This window comes from Genypterus blacodes, unplaced genomic scaffold, assembly GCF_046128005.1.
Source record: "Genypterus blacodes isolate CSIRO-AG114 ecotype Tasmania unplaced genomic scaffold, CSIRO-AGI_Gbla_v1 ptg000093l_1, whole genome shotgun sequence".
Lineage (NCBI taxonomy): Eukaryota > Metazoa > Chordata > Actinopteri > Ophidiiformes > Ophidiidae > Genypterus > Genypterus blacodes.
This window is the reverse complement of record NW_027466897.1, coordinates 850,043-877,061: the sequence shown is the minus strand read 5'-3', so window position 1 is coordinate 877,061 and position 27,019 is coordinate 850,043. Positions and strand designations below refer to the sequence as shown.

At 45.8% G+C, this 27,019-nt stretch overlaps 2 protein-coding genes across 3 annotated transcripts; one reads left to right on the top strand and one right to left on the bottom strand.

The window, feature by feature from the left end:
* Nucleotides 1-57: 57 nt before the first annotated feature.
* Nucleotides 58-23,710, bottom strand: sytl5 (synaptotagmin-like 5). 2 transcript variants are annotated; one of them, XM_076159140.1, is made up of 17 exons: nt 23,619-23,710; nt 11,263-11,590; nt 10,946-11,161; nt 10,332-10,444; nt 9,817-9,949; nt 9,281-9,427; nt 8,852-8,963; nt 8,530-8,647; nt 7,745-7,848; nt 6,506-6,601; nt 3,892-4,070; nt 3,715-3,817; nt 3,465-3,626; nt 3,272-3,380; nt 2,697-2,835; nt 2,409-2,617; nt 58-2,139 (listed from the first exon to the last, which is right to left on the bottom strand). In XM_076159140.1, exons 2-17 carry the CDS (start codon nt 11,379-11,381, stop codon nt 1,997-1,999), a joined length of 2,202 nt encoding a protein of 733 aa, XP_076015255.1. In that variant the 5' UTR covers nt 11,382-11,590; nt 23,619-23,710; the 3' UTR covers nt 58-1,996. The 2 variants fall into 2 exon arrangements, with proteins under 2 accessions (XP_076015255.1, XP_076015256.1); XM_076159141.1 differs by having other exon boundaries at nt 8,858-8,963.
* An 815-nt stretch (nt 23,711-24,525) lies between these two features.
* Nucleotides 24,526-26,602, top strand: LOC143007686 (dynein light chain Tctex-type 3-like). The gene is made up of 5 exons (XM_076159123.1): nt 24,526-24,668; nt 25,225-25,266; nt 25,394-25,517; nt 25,614-25,691; nt 25,851-26,602. Exons 1-5 carry the CDS (start codon nt 24,642-24,644, stop codon nt 25,925-25,927), a joined length of 348 nt encoding a protein of 115 aa, XP_076015238.1. The 5' UTR covers nt 24,526-24,641; the 3' UTR covers nt 25,928-26,602.
* Nucleotides 26,603-27,019: the final 417 nt, after the last annotated feature.

Here is a 27,019-nt window from a genome sequence, read left to right as displayed (position 1 = left end):
ACCAATTGTGTAACACTGGAAAACTCTTTAAAGAAAACGGAAGAAGCAAGCAAGAAGTCTATGGAAAGATGTGTGTTTATTTCAAAATAGTCTTGTAACACATTCTGGACAAAATAGGCTTGATTACAGTGAGTCTGACTTTCAGAAACCGGATTTATATTTGCAGAACACAGAACAGAGCTAGTACATGCTGTACGTGTAAAGTTTCTAATTCAGGTATTGCACGCTCCTATCATCTAAATGCTGCACAATAAACACCAGGTATTATTACTATTATTGTGCACTGTTGTCTTAGTTCAGAGCAGAGGGTCAATTAAGGACAAACGGACGACATTGGCATTCCACATGAAGAATGGTCGCACAGAGTTCAACTTCAGGATCGGTTTTGTGTCGCCATGATTCATCAGCGGGGGCTTAAGATGGCGGTGCCCCGGGCGACAAGGACAAGGTGACAGTCAGTGACTCATTATTAGGCTCCCCCTGAGATGAAGGCCTCTCCTCAGTGCTGACTCACTCTGACACGCAGGCCCCCTAAACCCCCTCCACCATCTCAGGGATCCAGGGAAAACCCCCTTCGCTCTTCTTCTGCAGGTTTGTTGAGAGGTTTCCTTACAGCCGTTTCATTGTTCTGTCATCATCAGTGCTTCGCCTCTTTTTGTTCAACTACCTGTTTCTTCTAAATATCATGCAATTCTATCACCACACTGATACAGTGTCATGTAAATGTACATAAAAAGCTATTTTGCGTTGTGTCATGTGTCTTTTGTGTTGCGCCACATTTTTCAAAGAACTGGGGATGGAACATAACTGACTGCATGTACTACTGCTACCACAAGTACGGCGCTTTTACAGATAATTTCCGCGTATGCTCTAAAATTAGAATTCCTCCTTTCATCTGAGCAGTTTGAGTTGAGCACTTTACTCTGTAGCTGTGCTAATGAAGTCACGACGGTCACCACTTCAGAAAGCATCGCTGAATGAGACAGTTTGGCTATCAAATCACAACAACATACTTAGGAAGCCTCACAGGGCTTTTCACAGTGACTTTACTGCATTTAAATATTCTTTTAAAGGGGACATATTGTACAGATTTTGATGCTCTTACATTGGATCCTTTAAAAACACTGATCCACTTCTGCTTTTGTTTGTAGCAGCACTGTGTCTGTTTATCCAGCTGCCTCAGGCCTGGCTAAACATTCCTGTTGTTGACATTGCTGCAGAAAAAAGGAATCATTAAAATGAGGCTTTCAGGGCTGTTTAGACCCTATGCGTTCATCCTCTTGGGTGCCTTTCTATAGGCATCAGCCTCAACATTTGCAATTTTGACAATGTTCAACACATAGTAACCTTACTATATTAGCCAGTAAAACAAAGGAAAATAATCCTAATATGTCCCCTTTAACCACTCATCAAAAGTGCTACTTTTATTCTTATTCTTCTATTGGAGTAGAACTAGTCCGCCTGGTCCCATTTCCACCCCCGTACACGCCTATGACGGACTGAATCTCAGTGAACGCAGTCCTGGTGCTTCAGAGCTGTTTGCATTTTGCTACCCTGTTACGTTTGAGTCTCTACCTCATTGATCAGTGCCTTGTCTCATGTCTCGCTGATGGTCTCGGTTAGCTGAAACCACAAAAAAGATTGTTATGTTGTTCACGAACCACCAAGACATAGACAGACACACTGTGTGCTTATTCGTGGATGAAGTTAGATACAGTACGTGTTTGTAATGTACAACAGCAGTGCTTGGTCATGAGTGGATGCTCGACGTGGGTGAGTGTGTAAGGCATGAGTGGCTGTTGTGGACTGGAGAGGGAGTCTGAACTGGGCGGCTCAGGGGGAGGAAGTGGGGGAGAGGGAGGACAATCTGCTTTCTGCTCCTCGACTGCTGGACCCTTCACTGTTCCACTTCTCCACCTCTCTGTTTTCACACCTCCACTGCTTTCTCCTCCTCTGTTCTAGTTTATTCTTTAGTCTCTTCGGCCTCCCGTCGCGCTCATGTGTTGTGCTTGTGCATGGTGGATCTCAGCATCAGCGTGCACTCCTGAGGGACTTCTGGGTTTTCAACCATGCGTTGCCATACCCGCTGCTCTTCCCCGTATGAGTCCATCCAGTCTACCTCATTCCCATAGCTTTTGCCTATGGAGAAAAGGAAGCACATAAAGCATTCATTTTATTTTAATTGGACGACTAGAGGGCACAGAGGGACTTGGTGATTATTGTTGCCTTGAATCCATGTAGATTAGATTAGACGTAAGATGATTAATTATCTATTGTATCTAAACATTACAACATTGAAACTAAACCTGAAGGGAGCATAACTGGTCTGGAAGTGACTTCTTATCTTCGACAATAAACTCTAAGCACACATTTTGCCTTCCAAGAACCTTATTTCCATTTATACGTACCTGTGCCAGCTCCAAGTCTGACACCTCCCAAGAACACATTGCTTGCCAGGGCCTCCTTGTCCCAGACAGTCAGCTCCAGGCAGACGTTGTTGAGGTCTCCCGCTTGGAGGCCACAGTAGGTGAAGGTGTGGTTCCACAGGGGGTTCACCGTGCGTCGCTCCACCGCCGTCTTGTGCTTGGTTGACTTGTTGTTGTCGGGGAGCAGGTACCTGAGCGAAAAAGCACAACTGAGCACAAAGACCAGGCGGCATCTTACTTATCTTTATTATCAACACAGGAGGTCCTCACCCTTTCACAAAAGGATCAGAGGTGCCTCCAGACTTTACAGCAGTGAGATTCTTGGCTCCTTTGACCAGCAGCTCAACCATGCCCCCTTTAGGAAGTGTGAAGCTGCTCGTCTTCTTTCCCTTCAGGAAGCTTTTCTTTACTGGAAGGAGAGAGTCAACAATCATCACATGACAGGTCTGTTTATTGCATCCAACTTGGCCTGTGGGTATTTGTACTTCTTCTTGAGTTTTCTCAAGTACTTGATCTACTTTCTGCATCTGTTCCAAAAAGATTTAAAAATACACTGAACATGTTTTTTTTTTTTTTTTTAATATATTTATCTGACAACTTGCAGATGAAAATTTGAGAGAATTTTAGATGGGATTTCTTCCTTTTTGTGAATTTGTATTATTTCTGTTTCTAACATACACTTTCAACATACAAACTCCAGAAATATGAGCTATAAGAGAATGACAGTTTAATTACTGATGCATTATTATAGATCAAGTGAATCCATTGATATTTACAATAAATACTACTTGAGTAAAGGATTGAGGTACCACACAGTAAGAGTTATGAATGATACATAAATATACCTTGTACTTGGTCCAGAGGCAGCGAGAGGTTCTTTTCTGCAGGAATATACTTCAACACCACAGTCAGCTCTCCTTTGTACTGCATTGTGGTCTCTATACAGCTATCCACCTACGCAAACATCATCACAAACCTTTCAAACATCTGCCAGTGTGTGTATGTAAAGCAACAAATGTGTGTGTATATGGCTCCCACCTTGGGCTGCAGGCAGTACCAGTCCTCGATTTGGGTATCAAACTCCCAGGTGTCAAAGGTCAGCTCCACTTCTCCCAGGAAGGTGTTGTGTCCAAATCGGTCGTGGTGCCACACAGACACCTGCAGGGTTCGAGTTTCCAGCTGCGAGTGGCTGATCACATACTAGACAGGAAAACAGGATGAGCTTTATCACTCAGTTTGTATCTGAATGTGCGGAATGTTTAAATTAAACAGCGTTATAGCCACTTACCCTCAGATTCTCATTAAAAACAGGGTTAATGGTGTTTGCTTTGATGCCCGTCTTCCTTTTGCTTTGTCGTGACATATCTGGGAGCAGATACGTCTTCACATAACTGTAATGAGAGACAAAGAGTGAGTCGATTACTATAGTAGATGCCTGTTTCCATCTGTGTGTGTGCTTACTTACGCGTCTGTGCGTTGCTTCTTGTCGTCCCCAGTAGCCAGGTTGTGGCACTCTTTCACAAGCACATTGAGAGCGCCGGTTTTGTAGCTGTAGCTGATGTTCAAGAAGATCTCGCCGCTGACCCTGATGTTGCCATAGTCACCAGTCTCGCTGTACATGCTCATCATGCTGTTTATGCTACTCTGTGAGTAAAAAGACGAGAGACGGAGAGGGAGACGTGAGTGGAAGAGAAAGGTCGAGGGAGCGAAAGAGGTACGGCGCCAAGTGGAGAAACACTGGAGAGAACGACAACCAACGGCTCAGGCAAGACGTGCAAGAGATACACATGCGACAGAAGTGGTTCATATTAGAAGGGCACTCATACCTCCACCAAGGCTGAACATGCCGAGGTAAACTGTGTCCTGTTCTAATAATAAACTGGCATCAGAAACACAATATTCTGGTTCTATCTCCTTAACTATTAAATATAGATCATCTGAACACAGACCAAACTACAGCGATCAGCAGGCTGTCATGGATAAATACATAATTTTAACATCATCAGTTACTAATTATGTCTATAGGATGAAAACAAACATGAATGTCTCTCACAGAATCAGAGGTACAACTGGTAAAATCCACAGATAATAAGAATTCTGTCCGACGTGACGGAGCCAAAGTGGAGCTGCGCTGTGCTTCTTCAGCTGTAAAGTCCATTCATTTGGAACCTAGTTTGGTCTTAATAGAACCATCACACCATCACATCACAGCACAGCATGCACATATACAAACACAATCACAACCACAGCACCACAACGCGAGCACATCAGCACATGTACCACATAGAAGATGGCTGGTTTGCCTTTATTATGTGATGTCATGGAGAATAGAAACAAACACACACGGTCGCAGGGAGACTTACAGTCTCAGCATCTGAATCTGGGACATTGAGGTAGCTCCACCTTCTCTCTGAGACCGGAGTGGTCGACTAGCAGCCGCAATGTGAGACAAGATAAACAAGGAGACAGAGAGGAGACTTTGTTGTTTGAAGTGTTGAAGCAAAAAGAGCCGGACAGGGAGAGAACCCCCTCCCGTTCGACCCCTGGGCAGGAGCTGCAGTAAGCCCTTCTACAGCAGCAGAGCCAGCAACAACATTACACGCAGTTACCATGGTGATTATCTGATGAGACCACCAAGATTACAACTCATCTGGAATCAACTGTGAAATCAGCACGGACACAGTGAATGTAGAAACGCACGAAGAGACGAGGAAATGTGCAGATCTGATGTCTGCCTGCTGTGTTGTTATCAGCATTTGTCTTTGTAGATTTCTAGTGCTCATTTTCAATTGTTTTTGTTCCCTTTCTGCGTCTCCGCGGGTTTAATTAGGCTCATGAATCAGTACAATATGATTAACAAAATAAAAACAGAGGTTTCACTGTACTATGAATGACACCAGCGCCCTTTCATCGTGTCATTATTCAGCCACAGCTTGAATCACAGGAGTGTGGGCAGATTACAGGCCTCCATCCAATGACACACACACATACACACATACACAAACAGACAGACACACACCCTCCTTCCCCCAGCACACCCACACACTTCCATTCACACCACCAACAACACGATGAGCCGTTAGTCATTCAGGAGATGACGCCATGATGAGTGTCTGACTGACAGGCTGGGCGTCTGTGTGCTTTATGCATTATATACAAATCAATGTACACTAAAGGTTGAATGACTTTTATGACTATACAGCTAATGTTGGACATGAAGTCAAGTAACACATACATTCTGAATCTCACATACACACACACACACACACACACACAGATAACTTCACTGCTGATATCTTAGTATGTCGACAGGAATGTACAAAATACATACATTTTTATGCATTTCATTTTTATTTGTGTAATACACCTTTAATTTATTGTCTTATTTATTCTCATTTGTTATTATTTATATTGTACCTTTATTTTTTGTGTTCATTATTGTTAGCTTGGTTAGTCGAACATATATTATAGCATTTGTGTCATATTTGTAGCTTTTTCCTTAACTAAAATATTTTTTGCCCAGAACCAATGTGATCAGAAAACAGGTGTACCAATTATATCTAATATATCAAAAACTAAAACATTTTTTGGAAAACAAGTTTCATCTTCTTGTTTACTATTTTTATTGAAGCAAACATTTGACATGACAGTGTGCATACAGTCAGAGGGACGTTTTGGAGATTGTTTTTTAAACAGAGAGAGGGGAAAAAGGAGAGAGAGATAGAGAGAAAGAAAGAAAGCAGGTTGTATCGTTATTATTATTGTTGTTGTTTAACTGTTTTCGAAGACCCAAGTTTCATCTTCAACACGTTATTTCTTACAAATGTTAATATGGAACGAGCCCACATGAAATAATGAATATTGAGATCTGATTAAGTAGTTTAGGTTATATAAGAACAGGAAGGGAGTTTTGTGACTGGGCCGGCGGTCAACTCACTCTGAGCACAGCAGCCTGTTTACACTGTCAACACTGTTCCTCACATCAGGTCACATAGACATGTGTGTGTTCAGAGTTTAAACACACACTTTCATAAAGTACACAGTCTTACTTTTATTGCTTAGTTTGTGTTAATACTCACCGTTGACACTGCATAGCTGAGGCGTCGCCCGGCAGGGTTGCTGTGGGCCAACATCAGAGCATCAATGTCTTCATCTCCCTCTTCATCATTAAACTCCTGCAGACGACAACATTCACCCTCAATCAAAAGGGAGCAAACATGCTGGAAGCTGGCCAGCAGATCTTTGAATTCAGCATAATTCTCCATAGCATAGCGCAGCAGAATCTGTGTGTGGGCGGATGCAGCCAGCTTCCATAACTTCAATCAGACAAACTGGGACAGAATGTAGAAATCTGTTTAATCCCCCTCTCTCTCTCATACACACACACACACACATACACAAATCACCCAAAAATTCTTAACCTGACACAGTCAAATTTGCACATGTGTGCGCATGTTGTATGTGTGTGTGTTTACAGAGGAACGTGTCACGCACCGTGTCCATGTTTGCATGAGCAGCATAAATGCATAAGTAAACACAAAGCAGCTCTGCACTGACTGACTGCAGCTCCTCCACCTGTCAGAGCCATTTAGACAGGTTTGGTGTGAAGCTCTGAAGTGAAATTAAAATTCAGCAGCAGATCTGACGCATCATGGAGCCTCAGTCGGCCCACAGATCCAGAGCTGGACGGAGATACGAACGCATCAATCACATCACGCGCTGGATGAGAACTCAGGGGAGCTTTGTGGATTCCGCTGTGATTCACCAACGTATTTCTATTTTATCTAATAGTTCGATATCTATACTTTTCATCTGCAGTCTCTGGCCAGAAGTTACAGTGGTGCCTTAAGAAATGTATTTAAGCTTATATAAAACACAAAATGCTATAAAACACAAGCATGCAGGGACGTCCTTGAGTGTAGAAAACCGGTTCTTCAGTTCAGTGTTTTGACTGGCAGGAGAAATCTGGGTCAGCGAAGTGAGCAGCACCTGGGCCCCACAACAGCGCTCCCTTGAGCAAAGGTACCAACACACAAAACTGCTCCAATAGCCTGGAGACCAGCCTGTGGTTGTACTGGGCAGCTTGCAAGTGTGACTGTGTGTGTGGAGCAGCTTGCCCCTGAATAAATAAAGGTTAGAAAAAACGTAACTATAACACTGTAGGTCATTTACTGCTAATACGTTTCCCATTTGTGAAGGGATTTTATAACGGTGCAGGTTGTTGGTTCATATTAATTGAATGCCTAAAATAAATGTATTGTTGTGATCGTAATATGACAGACCAGAGGAAGAGAGAGAGAGGACAAAAAGCTTCTTACTGCTTCATTGAGCCCAGGGACTGAACGGCTCCTGAGGCTGAGGGCGTCGTCGCTGTGTTCAGAGGAAGTGGGAGCCGACAGGTCCATTTCTGAGCGACTGTGGTCTGGAGAAGGAAGGAGTTGAGGGAGAAAGGATTGAGGAATACCGTACTCGTAAAGATGCAGTTTGAAACGCAACCAGTGGGGAAAAGAACATGAACACAAACACTGATTAACTGATTAATTGAACACTTAGTAACTTCTGATGTTTGCGGAATCAAATGTGTCAACATGGTGAATATTTGCAAAGTGGCTGTACACATTTTCTGACACGGGAACATGAGCATACGTCACACCAGTGTGTACCAAACCGAGAGCGTGTGCATGAGTAAACTCATATCCTCCCTCAGGGGCGTGAGAAGCTCTTTTCCAGCTCGTCCTAATGACACTAATAGGAACCTTTTAAAAATATTGACATATGGCAGAGCACCATATGTTGCACCACAGCCAGCTGTTATGAGTGGTGATAAAAGGTCTGAGCGGTGACACAAAGAGACAGAGTGAGAGAGAAGGAAGAGCATTAGACAGGGAGAGGGGAGAGTAATAATAGGTGACACGGCGACACTTTACAGAGTCATTTTGTGTATTGCAACACACTTAAAGAGTCTGAGTCAAAGTGCTGCTGAGTGCTGGTTGTGTCCAATATGACATTCTATGTAAAAGTGCAAAAAGCAGCCGAGGAGGAGCTCTCAGACGTTCAGTATGGAGGGAAACAGGTGCAGCAGGTGTGAGCTGTAAGTGGATACCTGAGGAGACGGAGGCCCTGGACACAGAGATGGTGGGTCCGCCAGAAACGCTGGCATCTTTCTTCTCTGGTACACTGTCACTGGAGTGAAAACTGGCAACGCTTTCCGCTCCGTCAGGCTGCATCGACAAAAACACACAGTAGGTAAGTGGGAAGTGGAGCAGTCAGACGCATCTCACCAAAACAACAATGACGTCTGTGCCAGTGAACGCATCAAGTGCTGCACTGAAATAGAGCAGAAAAGGCATAGCACGGTATGCATGTAGATGACTGTGTGTGTGTGTGTGTGTGTGTGTGTGTGTGTGTGTGTATCACTCGCTGACCCTGACCCTCCGGTTGCTGCCAGGTGTGGACAGTCTGTCAGGAGTTTGGGTGCGCTGGTTGTTGGGCACAGCGGTGACACCTGTGGACTCCACGGCGTCCACAGCACTGCCCCTGTAAACCACAGAGCAACACTTCAGCAGCGGCACACTGCACACTTGTCAAAAGGGCTGAACCTTTCTTATTAAGCACAGTGTGAAATAATAATACATGGCTGTGTTACATAACCTGCCTGAGGCACTCGGGCTGTTAAATCAGCAAAACTACAACCACTTGAGGATTTGTAATAACTGGCCTTGAGAACTTGTGTGTCTTTTCTTCCAGCTACAGTTAAGGACAAATTAGAGCCAGTGTTAAAAGGTCTGTGTGTGTGTAAGGTTTACTGGTGTGTTCTGCTGGAGATGGTGATGATGATGGGGTACGACGAGTACCTGTGTGAGCTTGGAGCAGGAGGAGCCGAACAGACGCTCCGCACACTCCGAGTGTCCATGTTGATCACAGAGGGGGGGACACTCCTGCTGTCAGCACGACTCTCTGGTTTCAAGTTGGGTCGGGCACCTTTTCTATTAAACTTCAACCTTCGCACACACACACACACACACACACACACACACGCACACACACACATGGAATAAGCACATCATCTCTCCTCTCAGGATCATGTTCCTGCTCTGAATGCATCCTAAAGTCTGGTGAGGGATCGGTGAGAAAATAATGAAATTGCAATGATGTATTTATCTCCTCACAGGGACTCAAACACTCAGATGCTCCACATGTTGTTGCATTGTCTGCATAGGTACAGTTTGCTTGAATAAACTCCTTTTTAAATTTGATTTACGATGGAGTGAACAAGTCTCACAATCTAATAAAGAATTCAGGTCAGCTTTCCTCATTAAGTTTTCTATTGTATGCACTTTTTTTCAGCAGTAGACTGCGATTTCAGTGCTTCACATGTTCTTCTTCTTACCCTTTCCTCTTGGCGTTGTTCAAAACACTCTGTAATGCACTTCTGCTGGACCTCGGGGTGTCGGGTAGGGGCATATCAGGGACGTCCTGTACCTCTGGAACTTCTGTGGGTTCTGGAGGCATCTCTTCTGGGGCTTGTGGGCAAAAATATCAACAATCAGTTCATAGAATCAGCATATGGATCCCATAAGTCACCACCTAACAAGAATCTTGCTTGATGGTTTCTAGGTAGTTGCTATGGTGTTTAGGGTGGGTTACCACATTGTTTGTAGAGCATTCAGGGTGGTTGATAGGGTGCTATTAAGCATTTGTATTACTCTACTTGATTGTTGCTATGGTGACAGTGGACAGGATCAACTTTCCACTGATTAAGCTGGTTGGGGAGAGACTGTGTGAAGATGTGCGGCCATATTAACACAAATGTGAGGAGAAACTTTGGAGCAGAGAAAACTAAAATGATGGTGAGTGTTTCCCTGCAGACTGAAGAGTTTCCAGCATGTTAGTGGGGCTGCTCACCAGTGGGGCTGCTCAGGATGCTCTGTTTGACCAAGTCACTGCTCAGCCCTCCCTGCTCGAAGCGCTTGGACCTCTCCTCCAAGAACCACTCTCCCGTCACCACCTTCAGCTGCCTGCCATGGAGACAAATCACCCGACTCAGGCTCATAGAGCGAACTCAGCACCTCCACTAACATCCACTTACACTGTGCAACGATCACGCACACTTGGAGGAGTCAATATGTGTGTGTGATTCTCTCCGCCTGCTCCTCACGCTCCCAGCTACTGTTTTATTCTCTGCATTTCACTTTCAGCAGCGTGTTGCAAGTGTAGGCGGAGAGGTTAACAGAAACAACACAGTAAGGAGAGAACAATCTAATTAACAAAGGAATAGCTTTGCATATAAATTACATGTTCTTAAATCTACTGCCAGTTTTGTTTGTTTTTTAGGTTTGGGGGGATTTTTTCTGGCTTGACCATGCAGAAGATGGATCAGCCCAGTGAAACACCTGAGGCCCTCACAGGAAGAGAGGAGACAGATGTGGCGTCATTGAGCCTCTAATCCTAGCCATCTGGAGTCCTTCCATCTCTCTCTAGACTGAGCTGTTCTGTTCCCCTGTGGCATGGACACTTACGCGATCTTGGCACAGACGTTACATCTCCACTCCCGCGTCTTGGGTGACGTTACGCGACACGCGTTGCAGACCCGCAGCTTGCAGTCTACGCAGACGTCACCGCGGTCGATGATCAAGCCCAACGTCTTTAAGCAGCGGCCACACTGCCGGTCCCCAACGTCCCGGGTCCGACGGGAACCTTTCCGCGTCATCTCCAGCAACTCATTCTTCAGTTTCCTACGGGTGAGAAGGCCAAACTTCAAAGAAGAGTGAAAGATGAGGGAAGGAGGGGGGCTCACAGTGCAAATAGTGAATGATAGGAGCAGAGAAATCCTCACCGTATCCTCTTCTCCTCTCGTTTCCTCAATTTGTCATCTTTCTGCAGCACCTTAAGGATCATTTCTCTTTCATTTTCCAGCAGGAAGGAGAGGTTCAGGTCTTCCTCAGACTCCTCCATTGGTCTGTAAATCTACACCCAAGCGGTCAGAGCAGCCGAGCACAGATGGAGGGAGACGGGAGAAACGGCATTATCCTGCGCTGTGCTACTGCTGCTGTTCCTTTATATCCTCTCAATATTCAGATTGTTGTATATTTAGCGCTGGCATAGTCTGAACGTTTGATTCAGCTGCTGGGCTCCTCTGAAAATCCTCTTTGCTTTCAGGAAACCTAGAAAGAAAACAGAAAAATGTACATCAGTCAAATAAATGTAGCTTCTCAATCCACGACTGCATATTTTCCACCGTGGCCAAATTTATCCACACCCCATTGGCTAAATCTGTTGTATTAAGATCTGAGAGGCACCGAGTCTCCAACAAATGAACACGTGTGATTTATCTCATGAGGCGCGTAGGGCAGGATGATCCTCAAAGACGTTTAATCTATGGATGGATGGTTTAGTATAAAGCTTCTAATTAATTGGTAGACGGCTCCAGAATACCTTCACAAAAAACCCCAATTAGCGTGGCGGGCTGACATCCGCAATGCAGCCGCTCCGTGTTTCTCAACCCAGTGTGGCACTAATCAGCTTTCAAACCTCCAAGATTTTCGACGAAATTCCCACCTCGTGTTAATTATGGCTATCTGAGTGCGGGATGACACAAAATACACAGGTGTCTCCTGGTGATTAGTCTGGACATGTTTACACACAGGGCAGACTAAATGGTTCACAGGCAGTGTGGCAGCCAACAGTGCAGGCCTCATCAGTCCTAAGATCGGATAAAGGTTATGGGATTACAAGGTTCTCTCATTGCTGTACACAGATGAACAAATACACACATGCGCACACACACACACACACACACACGTAGACACAATTTGCAATCAAGCTGCTTTGTCTGGTGCGAATCACCAGATGTTGCTGAAGAATGAGCGTGCTGATGATTGTGACGGCACAAACAAGTGTTTCCCTGCATGCAGACAGCAAACCCGATGATCAGAAAATTCAAATACATGAGGGACAAAATTCTGCCACTGCGAGGTTTGAGGATGTGCTAAATGAATTCAGATGAAGGATCAGCACGAGCCCACGCCAGTCTCCTTCCTTCCTTATTCATTACTGTCAGATTCCATCCCCTCCCTTTCTCCTCCTGCCTCTTCACTTCACTTTACATGAATTAGCGCTAATGAACCCCTGGAAACCAGCGCCAGCGTTTACAGCCGGAGAAGCCCGGAGACGTCGCCGACTGCCACGGAGACGAGCTGCAGCTGAATTGAAGCTGATGAAGAGATCTTTACTCTCCTTTCCATGGTGATGCAGTGACTTGACTTTTGTCAGTTGCGAACGACAACGATTGACAAATGTCCACCTTTAATCTAGAACATTTACTGTAATAAATGAAAACTCTCCTGATGTCATCGTTGGAGAAACTCGACTGTCTAATGAGCGTTGTGAGGCCTACGCGACACCGATACTTGGCTACGCATGAGTAACTTACTTCATACAACGTCCACATGATTTATTAGATGGTCAGCAAAACTAATATTGATCTAAGATTCTATCAGAGTCTTGTGTTATTGTCGTCTAAAGTATGTGCTGCAGTGGGCGCGGTGTCCTGATGCAGCCCTCCCTGAGCACACAAAGCACTCATTCCTGCTGCTGCTCGGGCTGCCCTGAGCAAACACCAGCCAAGAAGTGATGCTTTTACACCTGCACAGATGGAAGGCTTGCGCTTGTAACGTCACTGACTCACCGCTCTCTCAATACAGAGCGGAGCCAGGTATTCATCTCTGTCGCCGCTCGAGTCTCGTGGCGTGCCGTCTTTACACTGCAGCCGGCAGAAGCGAAAAGGGCAAAAACGAGGACAATGCAGGGGCAGAGACGGCAGAGACGGTTAATTGCTCAGATTTCGGTGTGAATTTGCCTGTAGGTGTGAATGTGAATGAGAAGTGATGGACGACCTGTCATAGGTGCCTTCTGCCTCCAGATGGATGGGTTGATGCTCTGCACAGGGAAAGTGGTAGAAGCCCAGACAGGAACCCAGACTTACACGACAAAAAGACGGTTGAATTATGCAAGCGAAGCGTAAGCATGAACTTTACTCTGCTGGGATTCGGCTGTACACCCTCACAGGATGAGCGAGCAGAGAGAATGAATGGATTCATCTCATTTTCAGACAGAATAATAGAAATGCATAACAATGTAAGGACGCGAGCGTTCACTGCCACTGAGCAGGATGAGACGAGCAGGTCTAGAGTTTGTTAAAAGATGAAGGCCATATTAAAGGCCGTGGTTTGCCGGCTGCCTCAGAAAAGAAACAAAACCCACTGCAGCTGGAAAGAGGCAGAATGAGAGAAGGATGACTCACTGAAACACTTTAAGCTCCAGCCATGGCTCAGAGTCGGGGTCGCGGTTTTGTCTCGGCTAACGGCCTTGGATTCAAAAAGTTAATTTCAAACAGAAAGCTGTGTAGTAGAAGCCAATGGCGTCGCAGAGGCAATAATGACTTCTTTTGTCATTTTCAAGGCCTTAATGTTGTTTTGGTGCTTTGCTACAATGTCCAAGTCACACAAAACACAGTTACAATCATTATAAATACATAAGCAGAGGCCAGACCGCTTGAAGCTGAAACTCAAACAGAACTACCTGAGCACTGCGTTTGTGTCCCTCCCGACTAACTCATTTATTCACTTTAGCTTCTCCGATCCAATTATTGTGCCGCTATGGAGACGGGAGAGAATTCTACTCTATGCGCAAGAAATGGCGAGTAGAAAAGACTCGGGCCTCCATGGTGAAACTATTCTTTCCTTTGACGTTTGCTTCATCACCGGCTGCATACCGAGTGGAGTCACGCTGTTTTTGCGCGACATTGCTTCCTCTCTCAACATCCATGCACTCCGTGTGTGTGTTCTCTCTTCCTTCGACTGAGCTCTGTTACGCTCTCAGCAGCCTCCGGGCAACGACGGTGCAAACCCACAGTGCATCACACACTTTTATGAGAGGAAGCCCGGTGTATTCCTCTAGAAACGTGGCTGTGTGTGTGTGTGTGTGTGTGCGTGCGTGCGTTCAGGCGGCTTCAAGTTGAATATTCATCAGCCGCGGTCTCGGCCTCAATCTCGTTATCTCAGCTACGGGCGGCCCTGATCCGTGGTTAGCGGGGTCGTTTGCGGTCGAATCTAAATAAAACATAGAGCAGCATCCTTCGCTTTTCATCAGCGTGTTCTTCGTCTCCCCGAGAGGCAGAGAGGATGATGTATTACCATTGAAAGCTTCCATTCCTATCTCTGACACCATCATGCCGTGGACACAAAGGAAGTAGTCCAGGTTATTAACAAATCACACAAAGCTGCAGTCCGTTTCCATTTAACAAGCAGCTGCAGCGGCGGCTCTATTACGCCCAATTCTGTCTTCACCCAGGTCTTCATGCCTGCGTCCTATTCAGGAAACATGAGGATCCGTCTTTAACACACTGTGGCTGTTATTGTGTTTGCCACAGCGTCTCAATAGAAACATACACACACACACACACATACACCGCCATGTAGTCGCCTCCTGAATCATTAATGTGAAACAGTGATGATGAATGTCACAGAGCATCAGAGGCGACCAACAAACAAGCAACAAGACCTTGAGCCTGCAGCCAGCCAGCATTATGTGGCAGACACATACACACACACACACACACAAAGAAACACGTACAACACAACAAGAGCTGAGGTGATGTAAGTGTATAACAGATGAATCACTCCTCACCTAAGGTCACTTCTGATACACAGCTCCAATAGAACACACTCACACACTTCCACACACTCTCTCTCTCCCCTGTGGCGCTTTCTCTTTTCTACAACGCCGACGCCATAGGTTTGAATCCCGCCTGAGTCCCCGCGGCGGCGAGAGAGTCGACATAACATCAAATCGGGGAGTTAAATGGTCGGACTCCTTTATTCAAGGGATGATAGTGCAGGAAGCATCAAGCTGCTCCAGCGCGCAGCAGAGCTCCATAGACATAAAAGGATATTGCTCTCCTAAGTAACACCGTGACACGCAGCATCAGGCACTCGAGATGGATATCCGCTCATATAAACTGGAGAGTTGGACCAATAACATTTCCTGGGAGTGATTCCAACACTGTGTCAACACAGGGGAGAGTTCCTTAGGAAGCAATAAGCAAGCAAACACGACGGCTCTCTGTTTGGACACTGGCATTTCCATTTTGTTCACTATTTATCAGGCATCGTTGCATAAAAACTGGCTCCCTCCCTCCTCATAATGTCGCTTTATAAACTTAACTTGACCTGATCGATATCCGTCCTCCATTTTTTAAGTTCTGGTTTGGTTTTCCTGCTTCGCTTTATTGTTATTTTTTCTTCTCTGTCTTTTCTTAGGGCTTTCCATTCTCTCTACAGGGCTAAATGCCACTGTTTCTATTCCTGTGTGCTTCTATAGAAAGGCATGTATGGAAACTGTAAGTGTTGACGTTTCCATTCTCGGTATGTGATTGCAAAATTCAATGCAAATTCACCAAAATGTTACATCTTTAAGCTCATTGAGTCACTCCACACAATCTATTGGTTTGTTAAAATCTACGTAAGGTGGAAGTGGTGTATCTGCATCTGTGTGTAAAGGGTGCAACCAATCATTTAAGGAAATGACTGCAGCATAATCAGTAATTTGAATCGCCCAAAATCCTGAAACGTGTCCTGTGGCTCCGGGTCATGCAGCAAAGCACCATCTGGACTGTGTGTAATCTACTTCCTGAAATGGGATGAGCAGCTCTGCACACAGCCGAGTGAAATCAATAGTCGTCAGCCGTCGTCCTTGCAGGTGGCGTGAGATGAGATCTGGACGCGGGGAAGGGAGTGGAGAGGCTCTGTGGGAAGAGACGCAGGGTTGGACACACAACATTCAACCGTACAAGACGTGTTTATCCCGGCAGAAACGTCCCTGTGTGGACTTTTACAACTAAGAGGCTTCTTCCCTGTCGTTTTCTTCGCATTTCTTTCTTGTTGCCTCCTTCCCTCACACAGACACACAGAGAGAGAGAGAGACACATACACACACCACCTCAGGGCAGATAGCATATCAGCACTACTGCAGTGCACTAATGACCCTCTCCCACTGCCTGCAGACCTGTCACACACACACACACACGAGCACAGGCCGTTTCACTGCCAGTCAAGCCTGAGCTCGCCGCCGTACTTGTCACTCCTGCTCATTTTCTGCAGGTTCTGCGCGCGAGGGGAACTCTGCAGGAGAAACAGTCGCGATCCAGCGCGACGTGTTAATCGCTCTGCCGCCGCCGAGATAATGAAGCGGCATTAAGCTCCAATATGAATAGCTCGCCTCCCTCAAGCCCGAGACAACACACGGCTGGGACTAACAGGTTTTCTTTGCCTGATTTGATTTTTTTTTCTCCCTGATTAAGGAGCTTTGGCGCGGGCGGGCGAGGATGGCGGCTTCCTGCTGGTGTTTCTGTCACACAGTAACACCGGCAGCAGACGTGGAAAAGTTGTTTTTAACAGTGTAAAACCTCCTTCTCCTCCCACCTCCGCTCGGCATTTACAAGGCTACCCTGACAGCCGACGAGGACGCGTGTCATGGCCGCCGCGACTCTGCGGCTCTCAGAGGAACCATCGGCGGTAATAACGTAAGAAGAAGCCTGCGGGCCACCCAGTTCCTGCTTCCTGCAGAGCTCAATGGAGCAGAAAATAGGAAAAACAAACCAAAGGAGTTAATGCCTTTAAGACCTGAGGTGGAACTTTCCATCACCTGTCCTCCCTCATTCCCTGCACTCCTCCATCCTGTGTCACTGTCACTCCTCTCATGCGACAGCTGCTCTTTACCGCTGCATTGATAAGCCGTTTGTGTCATTTCAGACACTAATTAAAAGGCCAAGAAAGCTCTTCCTCCCAAACAAACCGGATGAGCAGAGGCGGGGAACGGATGATTGGTGTGTGTGTTTGTGTGTGTGTGTGTGTGAAGGGTTGGGTGTGATTGATGGAATAAAAGGGTTGCCAGGAAGAGAAGCAGATACGGTGGAAAGAGAGGGAGAAGAGGAAGAGGGCGAAACCTTGAGCTGCTGACTGGAAATCCCCTAACAGGAGGCCGAGTGTGACATGATGTGAGAGGAACATGTACACACACTCACACACTCATACACATACACACACACACACACAGGCTCAGGTCACATTCATATGAACTATCACACATCTGCCATGGACGTTAAGATCAGTAGATGTTTCCCTCTTCATGTTCTGCACTTCACAATAAATAGAAGTGGAATCCTCCTCCTCCTCCTCTTCCTCACACTGTTTCTCCTGTGCCTCCTCTACAAATCCATCCTCTGATCGTTAATCTTGCTAATTACTCGCATAACGAGAGCCTTTGCCGGCTCACCAAAATCAATATCAGAAGCCCGAACCGCAAATCTGTCGGTGAAAGACGCCCTCAGTAACGTGTGTCGCCTATTGATGAATAAGTGTGTGGTGAGAGGGTGTGTGTGTGGAAACTGAATGGTTTGTGATGACAGCTGTGAGTGTATTTGAGGGCAGGAAGTGTGAGTGTGTGAAATGTCCAGCTTGAGGAAAATCTAATTCAGATCATTGCTGCTGTCAATGGACGACAGAGAAATGACATCACTGGTTTGAGCCCTGACACCCTGCTGATGATCTCAGTGTCTCTGCCATGTTTGGTGAATGTGTGGAAACAGATCATTTCCCACTTCATTAACATCATTAAGGTCATTTCATTACTACAGAAAATACTTAAAAACAAAACAATTAGGAAATCTGTCCACCGGAAAACAGCAGACTAGAATAACATCCTCATGCTGCTTATTTCATATCAAAAACAAAATATAATAAAGGGTGAAAAATATGCAAATGTTGTTTTCTTGAGAAATTAATTACATTATTAATCAAATTCTTCTTTTTCTTCACAGTGAGTAAGGGAAAAAATTGTGCTTCTGTCAAGTAACAGCACTATTGTGTGAGCGGTCAGTCTGTGAGCCAATCAGATCAGGCCTTAAAGAAACAGTACATAAAACCGCCTGTTTTCACTCAGTGTGCACAGCAAAGTAGAAGTGGATCACTGTCATTTTTGCACATTAAAGCTTCTTTAACGTGCAAAAATAATAATAACTAACTAATACTAACAATGCAAAGGTGACCGAGATGCTGCGCCTTTACACCGCTTGGCCCTTTGAGCCCTTAGATGAGAGGAGATGAGAGGAGAAACGCTGAGCCTGGATCTTGTTAACCCAGTTTCAGGTCTGCTCGCCTCCAAGCGGCTCCTTCTCCTTTCAGCGGCATTGGCTGAATATTTCATCCCACTCATTCCTGTTTAACTGCTTTCAAAGCTGATGCACTGCTAATGGATACAAGGGAATCCTCTCTCACAATGTGTGTGTGTGTGTGTGTGTGTGTGTGTGTGTGTTTGGAAGCATTTTCCATGGCATTACTCAGTGTAAAGGCTGAATATGTGCATTCTGCAGCAGAGTGGGTCTTAATGAATGATCATTTTTAAAGTAGCCCCGTCTTCATTTCTCTTCTAATTAGAGCATATAGACTGCTGGTGGTTGGTCTTTATGGAGATGGATGAACTATTAAATCCACAATGTGGGTTTGTTGGCCGGCTCAAACCCCACCAAGCATGAGGCCCCGCTGCCAAAACAAGCCTATTATGTCCGACGAGTGGTCCCCAAAATACTTACTGCTGCGTTTCAGCTCAGTCAGGCTGTGAATCACACACTAACACACTGTCCAGGCTCAGAATACGACCGCAATGAGACAGATAATACGCAAGAATGGACATCAACCGACAGAACCGACAAACCAGGCAGCATCACTCTGGATCACAAAAAGCAGCTTTGACGTTTGCCTGCTTAGCACTCTTCACCTCCATCTTCATATTTGTTTTTCAGAATAAACCGCCACTAATCTGTTTCATCACAACACCATTTTGAAGGAACCATGTGTTTTTTCTTCGATAGAAATGATTCTCTAGAGTCTCGACAGCTTTTGTTGCGATAAGGAATGTGATTTCCCCAACGGTCGTGACATAGATGATGAATTTCACTGGGTCATGACATTCAATCATAAACACTTTAATTTCCCCCTGAAAGCTCTTTCCATCCCACACATACCAACCAAAACTGTTTATTTGTTGTCACGGTGACTCACAGGTGCCACTGTATGATTGCAGAGTGGACGGAATTGTTGGAGAAAATTGCTGCACCTCAGTTTCCGCTTTCAACAATTCAATATATTCCACCAGTAGGAGGCGCTAGAGAGGCACACAGGATGGAAAGAGGGTCTCAGCAGACGCTACATGAAGTTACATACCGGAGCTTCATCATGGTGTCAGCTATGTTTCATCTCAGCCTCTCGTTCGGCATTCCAGACATTTATCTGTCTGCCTGTGTCTCCTGACCTTTGCCTGTCTTTTGTTTGCTGCTTATCTGCCTTGGCCTTTCTGGACTTGTTAGCTCGGCTCGCCTGTCGTCTGGATCTGGGCGCACCTTAAGCCTCCTCTGGCCGCTGCTCGCCGTGGAATTTGTGCTCGCCTTTCCTTCCCGTCTCGTCTTTTTGTCTCGTGGCTGCTTTTGGGTCAAGACCTCGAACTCTGACAACAAACTGCCGCTCGAATGGAGTGAAAGTGAGTTCTGTGTGTGTCTGTGTGTGTGTGTGTGTGTGTGTGTGGAGTCTTTCACATCCGTATCATCGGCATCATGGATCCACGTCGGTTTGCACACTTAACTACAGAAAAGCAGGTTTGCTCAGGGAAATTCAAACATCACCCCACTGCAGACTGAAACCACCTGGAGACACAGAAACTCTTCCCGTCTTCACGTGAATTTGATATTCAGCACAAACTTTCTTGGGTAAATAACAACACGTCCTGCCCCCTGACCTCCAGCGCTGGAGGCCCGCGGGGGCTGCACGCTCTCACAGAACTCCTCACACTCCTCCACACTTCTGCAAACATCTACGTGACGCAACCGTTGTACCTCTTATTTCCTACAGCAATGAAACACATCGCGGCGGTGCTGCAGATCAGCCGCAGAGACAATCTGCAGCTCAGTGGAAGTAAATTTCTATTCCGCAAATCCAATATACACAGAGCATCGTCGCTTCCAAACCAGCGGAGGCAATTTAGAGTGAAACAACATCTCCTGCAACAGAGGAGAGCTTCCCATTCCCACAAACCCATTTAGCTGATCGGGTGTCAGCAGAGCAGAGAGAGATTTGAGGATTTGAGTGTTGTGGATCGCAGAGACCAGGGCTGGGAGAACCGCTGCTCTATGTCAGACAAACTGATAGAGAGAGAGAGAGAGAGAAGACAGACAGAAGAGAGGAAAGGAAAGGAAAGGAAAGGAAAGGAAAGGAAAGGAAAGGAAAGGAAAGGAAAGGAAAGGAAAGGAAAGGCAGGATATTATCCCAGATCCCACATACCCAGAACTTAAGCTGCTCCAGCCATTATCCTTCAGACACATTACAGCCTCTAACCACAGTGGCCAACCATTTTAAAATAGATAGATAGATAGATAGATAGATAGATAGATAGATAGATAGATAGATAGATAGATAGATAGATAGATAGATAGATAGATAGATAGAGAGAGAGAGAGAGAGAGAGAGAGAGAAAGAGAAAGAGAGAGAGAGAGAGAGAGAGAGAGAGAGAGAGATCATCCTTGAATGTGATGAATATGGTTACAAACTGCATGTGTTGCTCATGATGAAAATCTAATTTCAGCTCTTGCAGATAGTTTCTAGGCTGGGATGGTTTCTAGGCTGACCCTTGACCTCATCTCAGTCCAGCCTGGCGGCCACAGGCTCCTCTGAGGTTACATCAGGCTGTCGGTGGCATCGCTCCACCACCAGCAATCCATTACCAAGCAGAGTCATTCCTTCAAATTACATTTCTGCTTTCCAGATATTCTTACCCCCCCACACCTGCAGAGCCAGTGTGTCTGTGTGTGTGTGTGTCCCTGTGTGTGTGTGTGTGTGTGTGTGTGTGTGTGTGTGTGTGTGTGTGTGGGTGGAAAGGGTTCCCCTGATTGCCTGGTAGCCGAGGGGATTGAATGGGAACACGACACATCTCTGAGGCCGCACGGGAGCTATAGGCTGCAAAGCAAAGGGGCGCACAGAGCAGCACACAGAGCGGCACACAGAGCGGCACACAGAGCAGTACTGGAGAGCAGATAGGAGTGGGCGGAGGGGAGGGAAACCCTGCAGAACTCGCCGTCACAAAGCCCAGGCGTCACTTGATGCAGCAGCAGCAGCAGCAGAGCGGAGCGAGTCGTCATCAGAACTGATCTGCATATGTGTGTGTAATCACCCCCGTTTTCCCCCCTTTGGGAACACACACACACCATACACACACACACACACACACACACGCATGCATAACTCCTGTTTCCTGTTAGAGGTTGGGAGTCGTTAATGGTCTGAATACCAGGGAGTGGACGGTGTAAATAGGGTTTGTGTGAGAAAAGCACAGTGGCAGCATTGCATCAGTCTAGCACCATTAGAAGCAGGCTGACAGGGTTCAGCAAAGTGTCTGACACACACACACACACACACACACACTGTTCTATTCTGTCGTGCCAGATCTTAGACAGCCAGACCTCTAATGCTGTCTGACTGAGCTCCCCTGGGCTTCTTCTTCTCCTCTCTTCTCTCCGCTCGCCTGCATGCAGAGACACCCGGGGAGTCCGTCCATCCCCCAGCTCCTCTCCTCCTTTCCTTCCCTCACCCATTTACTCCTTCTCCCTCTGTGTGCACGCGCCTGCTTTCCGTGCCAAGCGCGACACCCCGGCTATCATTAAGGAGGCTTTCCTGGCGTGACAGTGACAAATCGTCCTCGCTCGTCCTCGGCATTTACCGAATCTACTGCTTCTACGAGCCAAACGAGGCAATTTAGCCAAGACCTGCCAAGAACAAATTATTGTATTTCACCATGTGTGGAGACAAACGCAGCCTGATGCTTATATGGGGATTATGCAGCATTTGGCAAGATCAGTACCAAGAACATTGAGAAACTGAGCCTTAGATATTTGACTTTAAATTATTGACCTGATGTCCACCAGAGAGTCACGATTCATTGATTATAGACATTTGTCCTGATTACTGGCCATTCTGGTGAGGGGTCAACCCTGTCTAATGCCCACTATAACCACTATAACCACTATAATACCCACTATAACCTCTATAATACTGACTATAACCACTATAATACCCTTTATAACCACTATAATGCCAACTATAACCACTAGAATTCCCACTATGACCTCTATAATACCCACTAAACACTATAATTAACCATTGTAAACACTATAATAACCTCTACAGCACACGTGTAACTGTCCTGATGTCCTTCCCTGCTGACCAATACAGTTTAATGGCTTGCAAGATTCAAACCCTCACCCTCAAACCCTAAACTGCCGGAGATGACGACCCGTCCCGTCCCGGTGACCCTTACTGCTGCTCTATGAATCAAAGCTCAGCCCGGCTCTCTGACTCATTCCTCTCCTGCTCCACTATTGGCCCCAGATAAGCTTCGTTTTTATTTAACACAAGCGAATCTTCCTCTTTCTGCTCTCGTCCCTTAAGTGCAGTGAGTGGCAGCGTCAGAGAGAGAGAGAGACGGGAGAAGGAGACACGACAGAGGAGGACAGACTGGATGATGTCTGTCCTCCTGAGTTCATACAATAGAAAAGCAGCACAGAGGCAGAGCAGCAGTACAGAGCAGGTCATGTTTAATTCACTGCTTTATAAACTGTATGAATAATGCAGATGTGCATGTACCTCAGCGTCCTCATGTCTCCATCTGCCTGGGAGAAGTTCATGAATGCAACATGAAGTTTCAACACATCCACCTGCTGAGAGTTGACAGCAGGTGAAGCCACAGACAAAACAGCGGAGGGAAAACAAATAGGAGCTTTTTTTTTGCTGCATTGCACCTTCACTAACGCGCCTAACTTTAGATGGAAGTGGGCTGCATGATCCCACGGACGTGGGTTCGATTCCCTGAGGTCACGGGCGTGATGCTGAGGAGCGAGCAGACATGAAAGGCGGACAACAGAGGATGAACTGAGATGAACTAGGAATAATTCTGCATGATGATCGGCGCCGTCGGCTGTCATGTTTCAAATACACACACACAGACACACACAGACACACGCGTTGACCGTGCCATATGCCGGGGGAAAAGGCGCGATTTGTCAGCTGCGGTGGTGCGGAGCGGGGGTCCTACCTGCTGGCGGCGGAGGGCGGTGAGGAGGCGGCGGAGTCCGGAGGTCCGGGAGGCTTCATGCGTGCTCACACCGACACCAGTGAGTGTGGGAGAGTGTGCGCCTCGGCACCGTCTGAACGCAGCGAGTCACAGGCAAGGGTGTTCCCGACAGGAGGGGGCGTGGTGTGTGTGTGTGTGTGTGTGTGTGTGAGAGAGAGAGAGAGAGAGAGAGAGAGAGAGACTCAATGAGTGCCATTTGTCTTGCTATTGGCAATGCGACAGTTGTGCCAATATTAGAGAACCATTGGAGAAACGTTGCTTTGTTTTGTTAAATTATGCAGTTTATCAAGACTTAATTAGCAAAATGAGATCACTCCATTTATGTACATGTTGAATATAATGCATTATCAGAAAGAGATATTAAATAATAAAACACAAGCAGCGTGATCTTTGGCTGATGGCTAAACTTATGAAATCAATTTCTTTCAAAATGGAGATGATCTGTTTTTGTAAAATATCTGAATTATACACACACATATACTGTATATATATTGCTTTATTCCTCCTTAATTTCACACTTGTTGCATGTTACTGAATGTTATGCACGTGTTACGCTTGTGTTTGCCAATAAATAACTGATCACTAAAAACGATTCTTGATGACATAGCGTTTGAGTTCAGTTCTTATTTTTGTTGCTGCACTTCACTTCAACAGGTCCACAGACCACAAGCACGGTTGATTTGTTGTACAAACACCCCTGAAAGCTTCATACACTGATTGTTCAGCCACAGAAATAAAGTTGAATCATTACTTTCCGCACCTGGAATTGAATTTGGATTTTATTTTGGAAGGGGAAAAAAATCTTGACCTGCACCATCACTATTTGGCCACAGTGCGTCGCCATTTCACCCGGCCGTCCTTTCCGGGACATGGCGTCTGTTCTTCAGTGCGCTCGTCGACCCAGAAGCCGGAAGTAAACAGGGACAATACGCCGCGTCTGGCAGCGTCACAGCTGTGTGTGTGGAGCTGTGTGTGTCAGAGACCATGGAGGAGTACAACTCAGCCGAGGAGGTGACGGCATTTTAAAGTTTAAACTGTCTCCTCGTCTTCATTAGCGTTTCACTCACTGTACAAAGGGACGCTTGTTTGTTCCGCCATTGTTAGCTGTAGCATCTAGCTGCGGAGCTAACGGTGTTTCAGTCAGGGTGTGGCCTTCTTCATCAGCTGCTCTCATCTTCTCCAATTCATTCATCTGCTTGTGCGTGTTGTAAAACTCATAAAATGTGTTTAACTAGTGTGTCTAACAAATTTGCACAACTGCAGAGCGCACCAGAATACACGTTATATGTAATGTTTGGATTCACTATCAAACAAAACTACAATGTTGTTGTATTTACACTATGACATAGTGCACAAAGAAAGAAACGTCTTACTGCTGTTCTGACTAACATTAAGTCAACTACAGGATATTGACATTTAATAATATGGATCCTTGACCTGTATAGTGTCATTACATTGTATAGAATGGACTGTGTGAGACATGATGTTGCTCTCCTCCTCCTCCTCTTCCTCCTCCTCCTCAGTGTGTTAACTGCTCCGTGTCTCTCTTTGTCTTCTCTCCCTGCAGGCTGCCTTCAATGCAGATGAGGTCAGCGTCTCTGTTAAAGAGGTAGGAACTGGATCAAGGAATCAATGGAGTCAATCAATCAGTGTGAAGCCACTGTGACAGGTGTACCTGACTCCCTCTCTCTCTCTCTCTCTCTCTCTCTCTCTCTCTCTCTCTCTCTCTGTTTCAGTGTATCGAAGGTGTCATTGGTGGAACAGACTACAACCAAAGCAAAGTGAACCAGTGGACTGCCAGCATCGTGGAGCACAGCCTGACTCACCTGGTTAAACAAGGACGGCCCTTCAAATACATAGGTGAACTGTCAAAACATACTGCAAATTGATAATAACAACATTTAGACTTTGTGTGTTTGTGTGTGTGTTAGTGACACTACTCTCTGTGTTAAACAGTGAACTGCAGCATCATGCAGAAGAGAGGCACAGGTTTGCACACGGCTCACTCCTGCTACTGGGACACGACCACAGACGGTGAGCCATCCTCTAATCACAAACCATTCACTCTATTTAGTTTAGTTATTGCAATTTATGACCCGTTGTCAACAAGACTACAATTGTAAAGATTGCGTCTCTCATGTGACTTGGAAATGTGATGTTCATGTGTTGTTTTGCTCTGAATGTCTCTTCCAGGAAGTTCCACAGTGAAATGGGAGAACCGAACCATGAACTGTGTGGTGAACGTGTTTGCCGCTGCCGTGACGCTGTAACGGCATGGTGCAGCAATGTGTCCTCCTCCTGTTTGAAGCCCCAGTTTGAGCCTCGGCGGTCCTGTGTTCTGATCGTTGCTGTGTGATGTAAAGAGAGGAATTCCTCCTGCAGGCACTGACAACCTTAACTTCAGAATAAGAGCACTGCTTCAAGAAAACAGTTTAGTAGGGACAGAACCAAAACCTCATAAGATACTACTGCCTAAATGTTGATCATTCTCTGTGTTCTCCTCATCAACAAATGCATACTTTAGGTCCCACTAACGCTTTTAATGTTGTAACTCTCCAATAATCTAGCACTCGTTCAGTTCTTATCATTGGTCTACTTCAGGACATTCCCAGGTTTGACCTCGTCAGCTCGTCCAGTGCAGTAAAGGAAAGGTGGCTATGGAATAAACGTCCCTGTTTGTTGTCTTTTATAACATTTAATTCTCCTGGTGTGAATTGTGTCTCCAAGTGTGCAATGGAAGTGTTTTTATATTGAGCTGTTCATGTAAACGATGTGTGTTGATGGTGTCGGTGTCAGTTTGCAGGCTGTGGGGTCCCGACCTCAAGATCACAGCACTTTCTCTGGATTTTTGCTTCCAGCTAAACCAGATCTGAAGTTCAGACGCTGCAAATTGAAATCTTTTGGTAGGATTTGTGAAGTGCACTGATTAAAAATGTGTAACCATGGTGTTTGGGTTTGAGTGTTGATCTTTACACATCATGAAATGGGAACAGGACCTGTCAGAGTTCTTCTTTCTTCCTTTAAGTGGTAAAACAATCTGCTGTCCTGTATGGAAGTGCAATGTCAAAGGTCAGACTTTTACTTGCAATGGTGTTTGTATCATGGTGTTATTGCAGTTTTTCCATTTTCCACTTAACCTGAGTAGTTTTTGTGCAACTGTTTGATTCTACGTGTATGTCGCCTGTTCTGTCATCACAAAATCATATTAATTGAACAGAAGTGGGATGAATGAAGCAGTTAACATTAGTTTAGTGTCGCAGCATTTTGAAAACTCATGGATCCTCCGTTTCAGTTAGCAGGTGCAGTCCCTGGATTGTCCACTAGATGGCGCGCGTGACACGTGACAATGTAAGAGGCGTTAC

What these genes read in the sequence shown, in the direction of transcription:
- sytl5 (XM_076159140.1), bottom strand. Translation starts at nt 11,381, where the DNA reads ATGGAGGAGTCTGAGGAAGACCTGAACCTCTCCTTCCTGCTGGAAAAT. An exon ending in CCTGCTCCAAGCTCACACAG is followed by an intron (nt 8,964 to 9,280) that starts GTACTCGTCGTA and finishes TGTGGTTTACAG; the next exon opens with GGGCAGTGCTGTGGACGCCG. An exon ending in AAGAAGCAACGCACAGACGC is followed by an intron (nt 3,818 to 3,891) that starts GTAAGTAAGCAC and finishes CTCTCATTACAG; the next exon opens with TTATGTGAAGACGTATCTGC.
- LOC143007686 (XM_076159123.1), top strand. Translation starts at nt 24,642, where the DNA reads ATGGAGGAGTACAACTCAGCCGAGGAG. An exon ending in TCAGCGTCTCTGTTAAAGAG is followed by an intron (nt 25,267 to 25,393) that starts GTAGGAACTGGA and finishes TCTCTGTTTCAG; the next exon opens with TGTATCGAAGGTGTCATTGG. An exon ending in ACGGCCCTTCAAATACATAG is followed by an intron (nt 25,518 to 25,613) that starts GTGAACTGTCAA and finishes TGTGTTAAACAG; the next exon opens with TGAACTGCAGCATCATGCAG.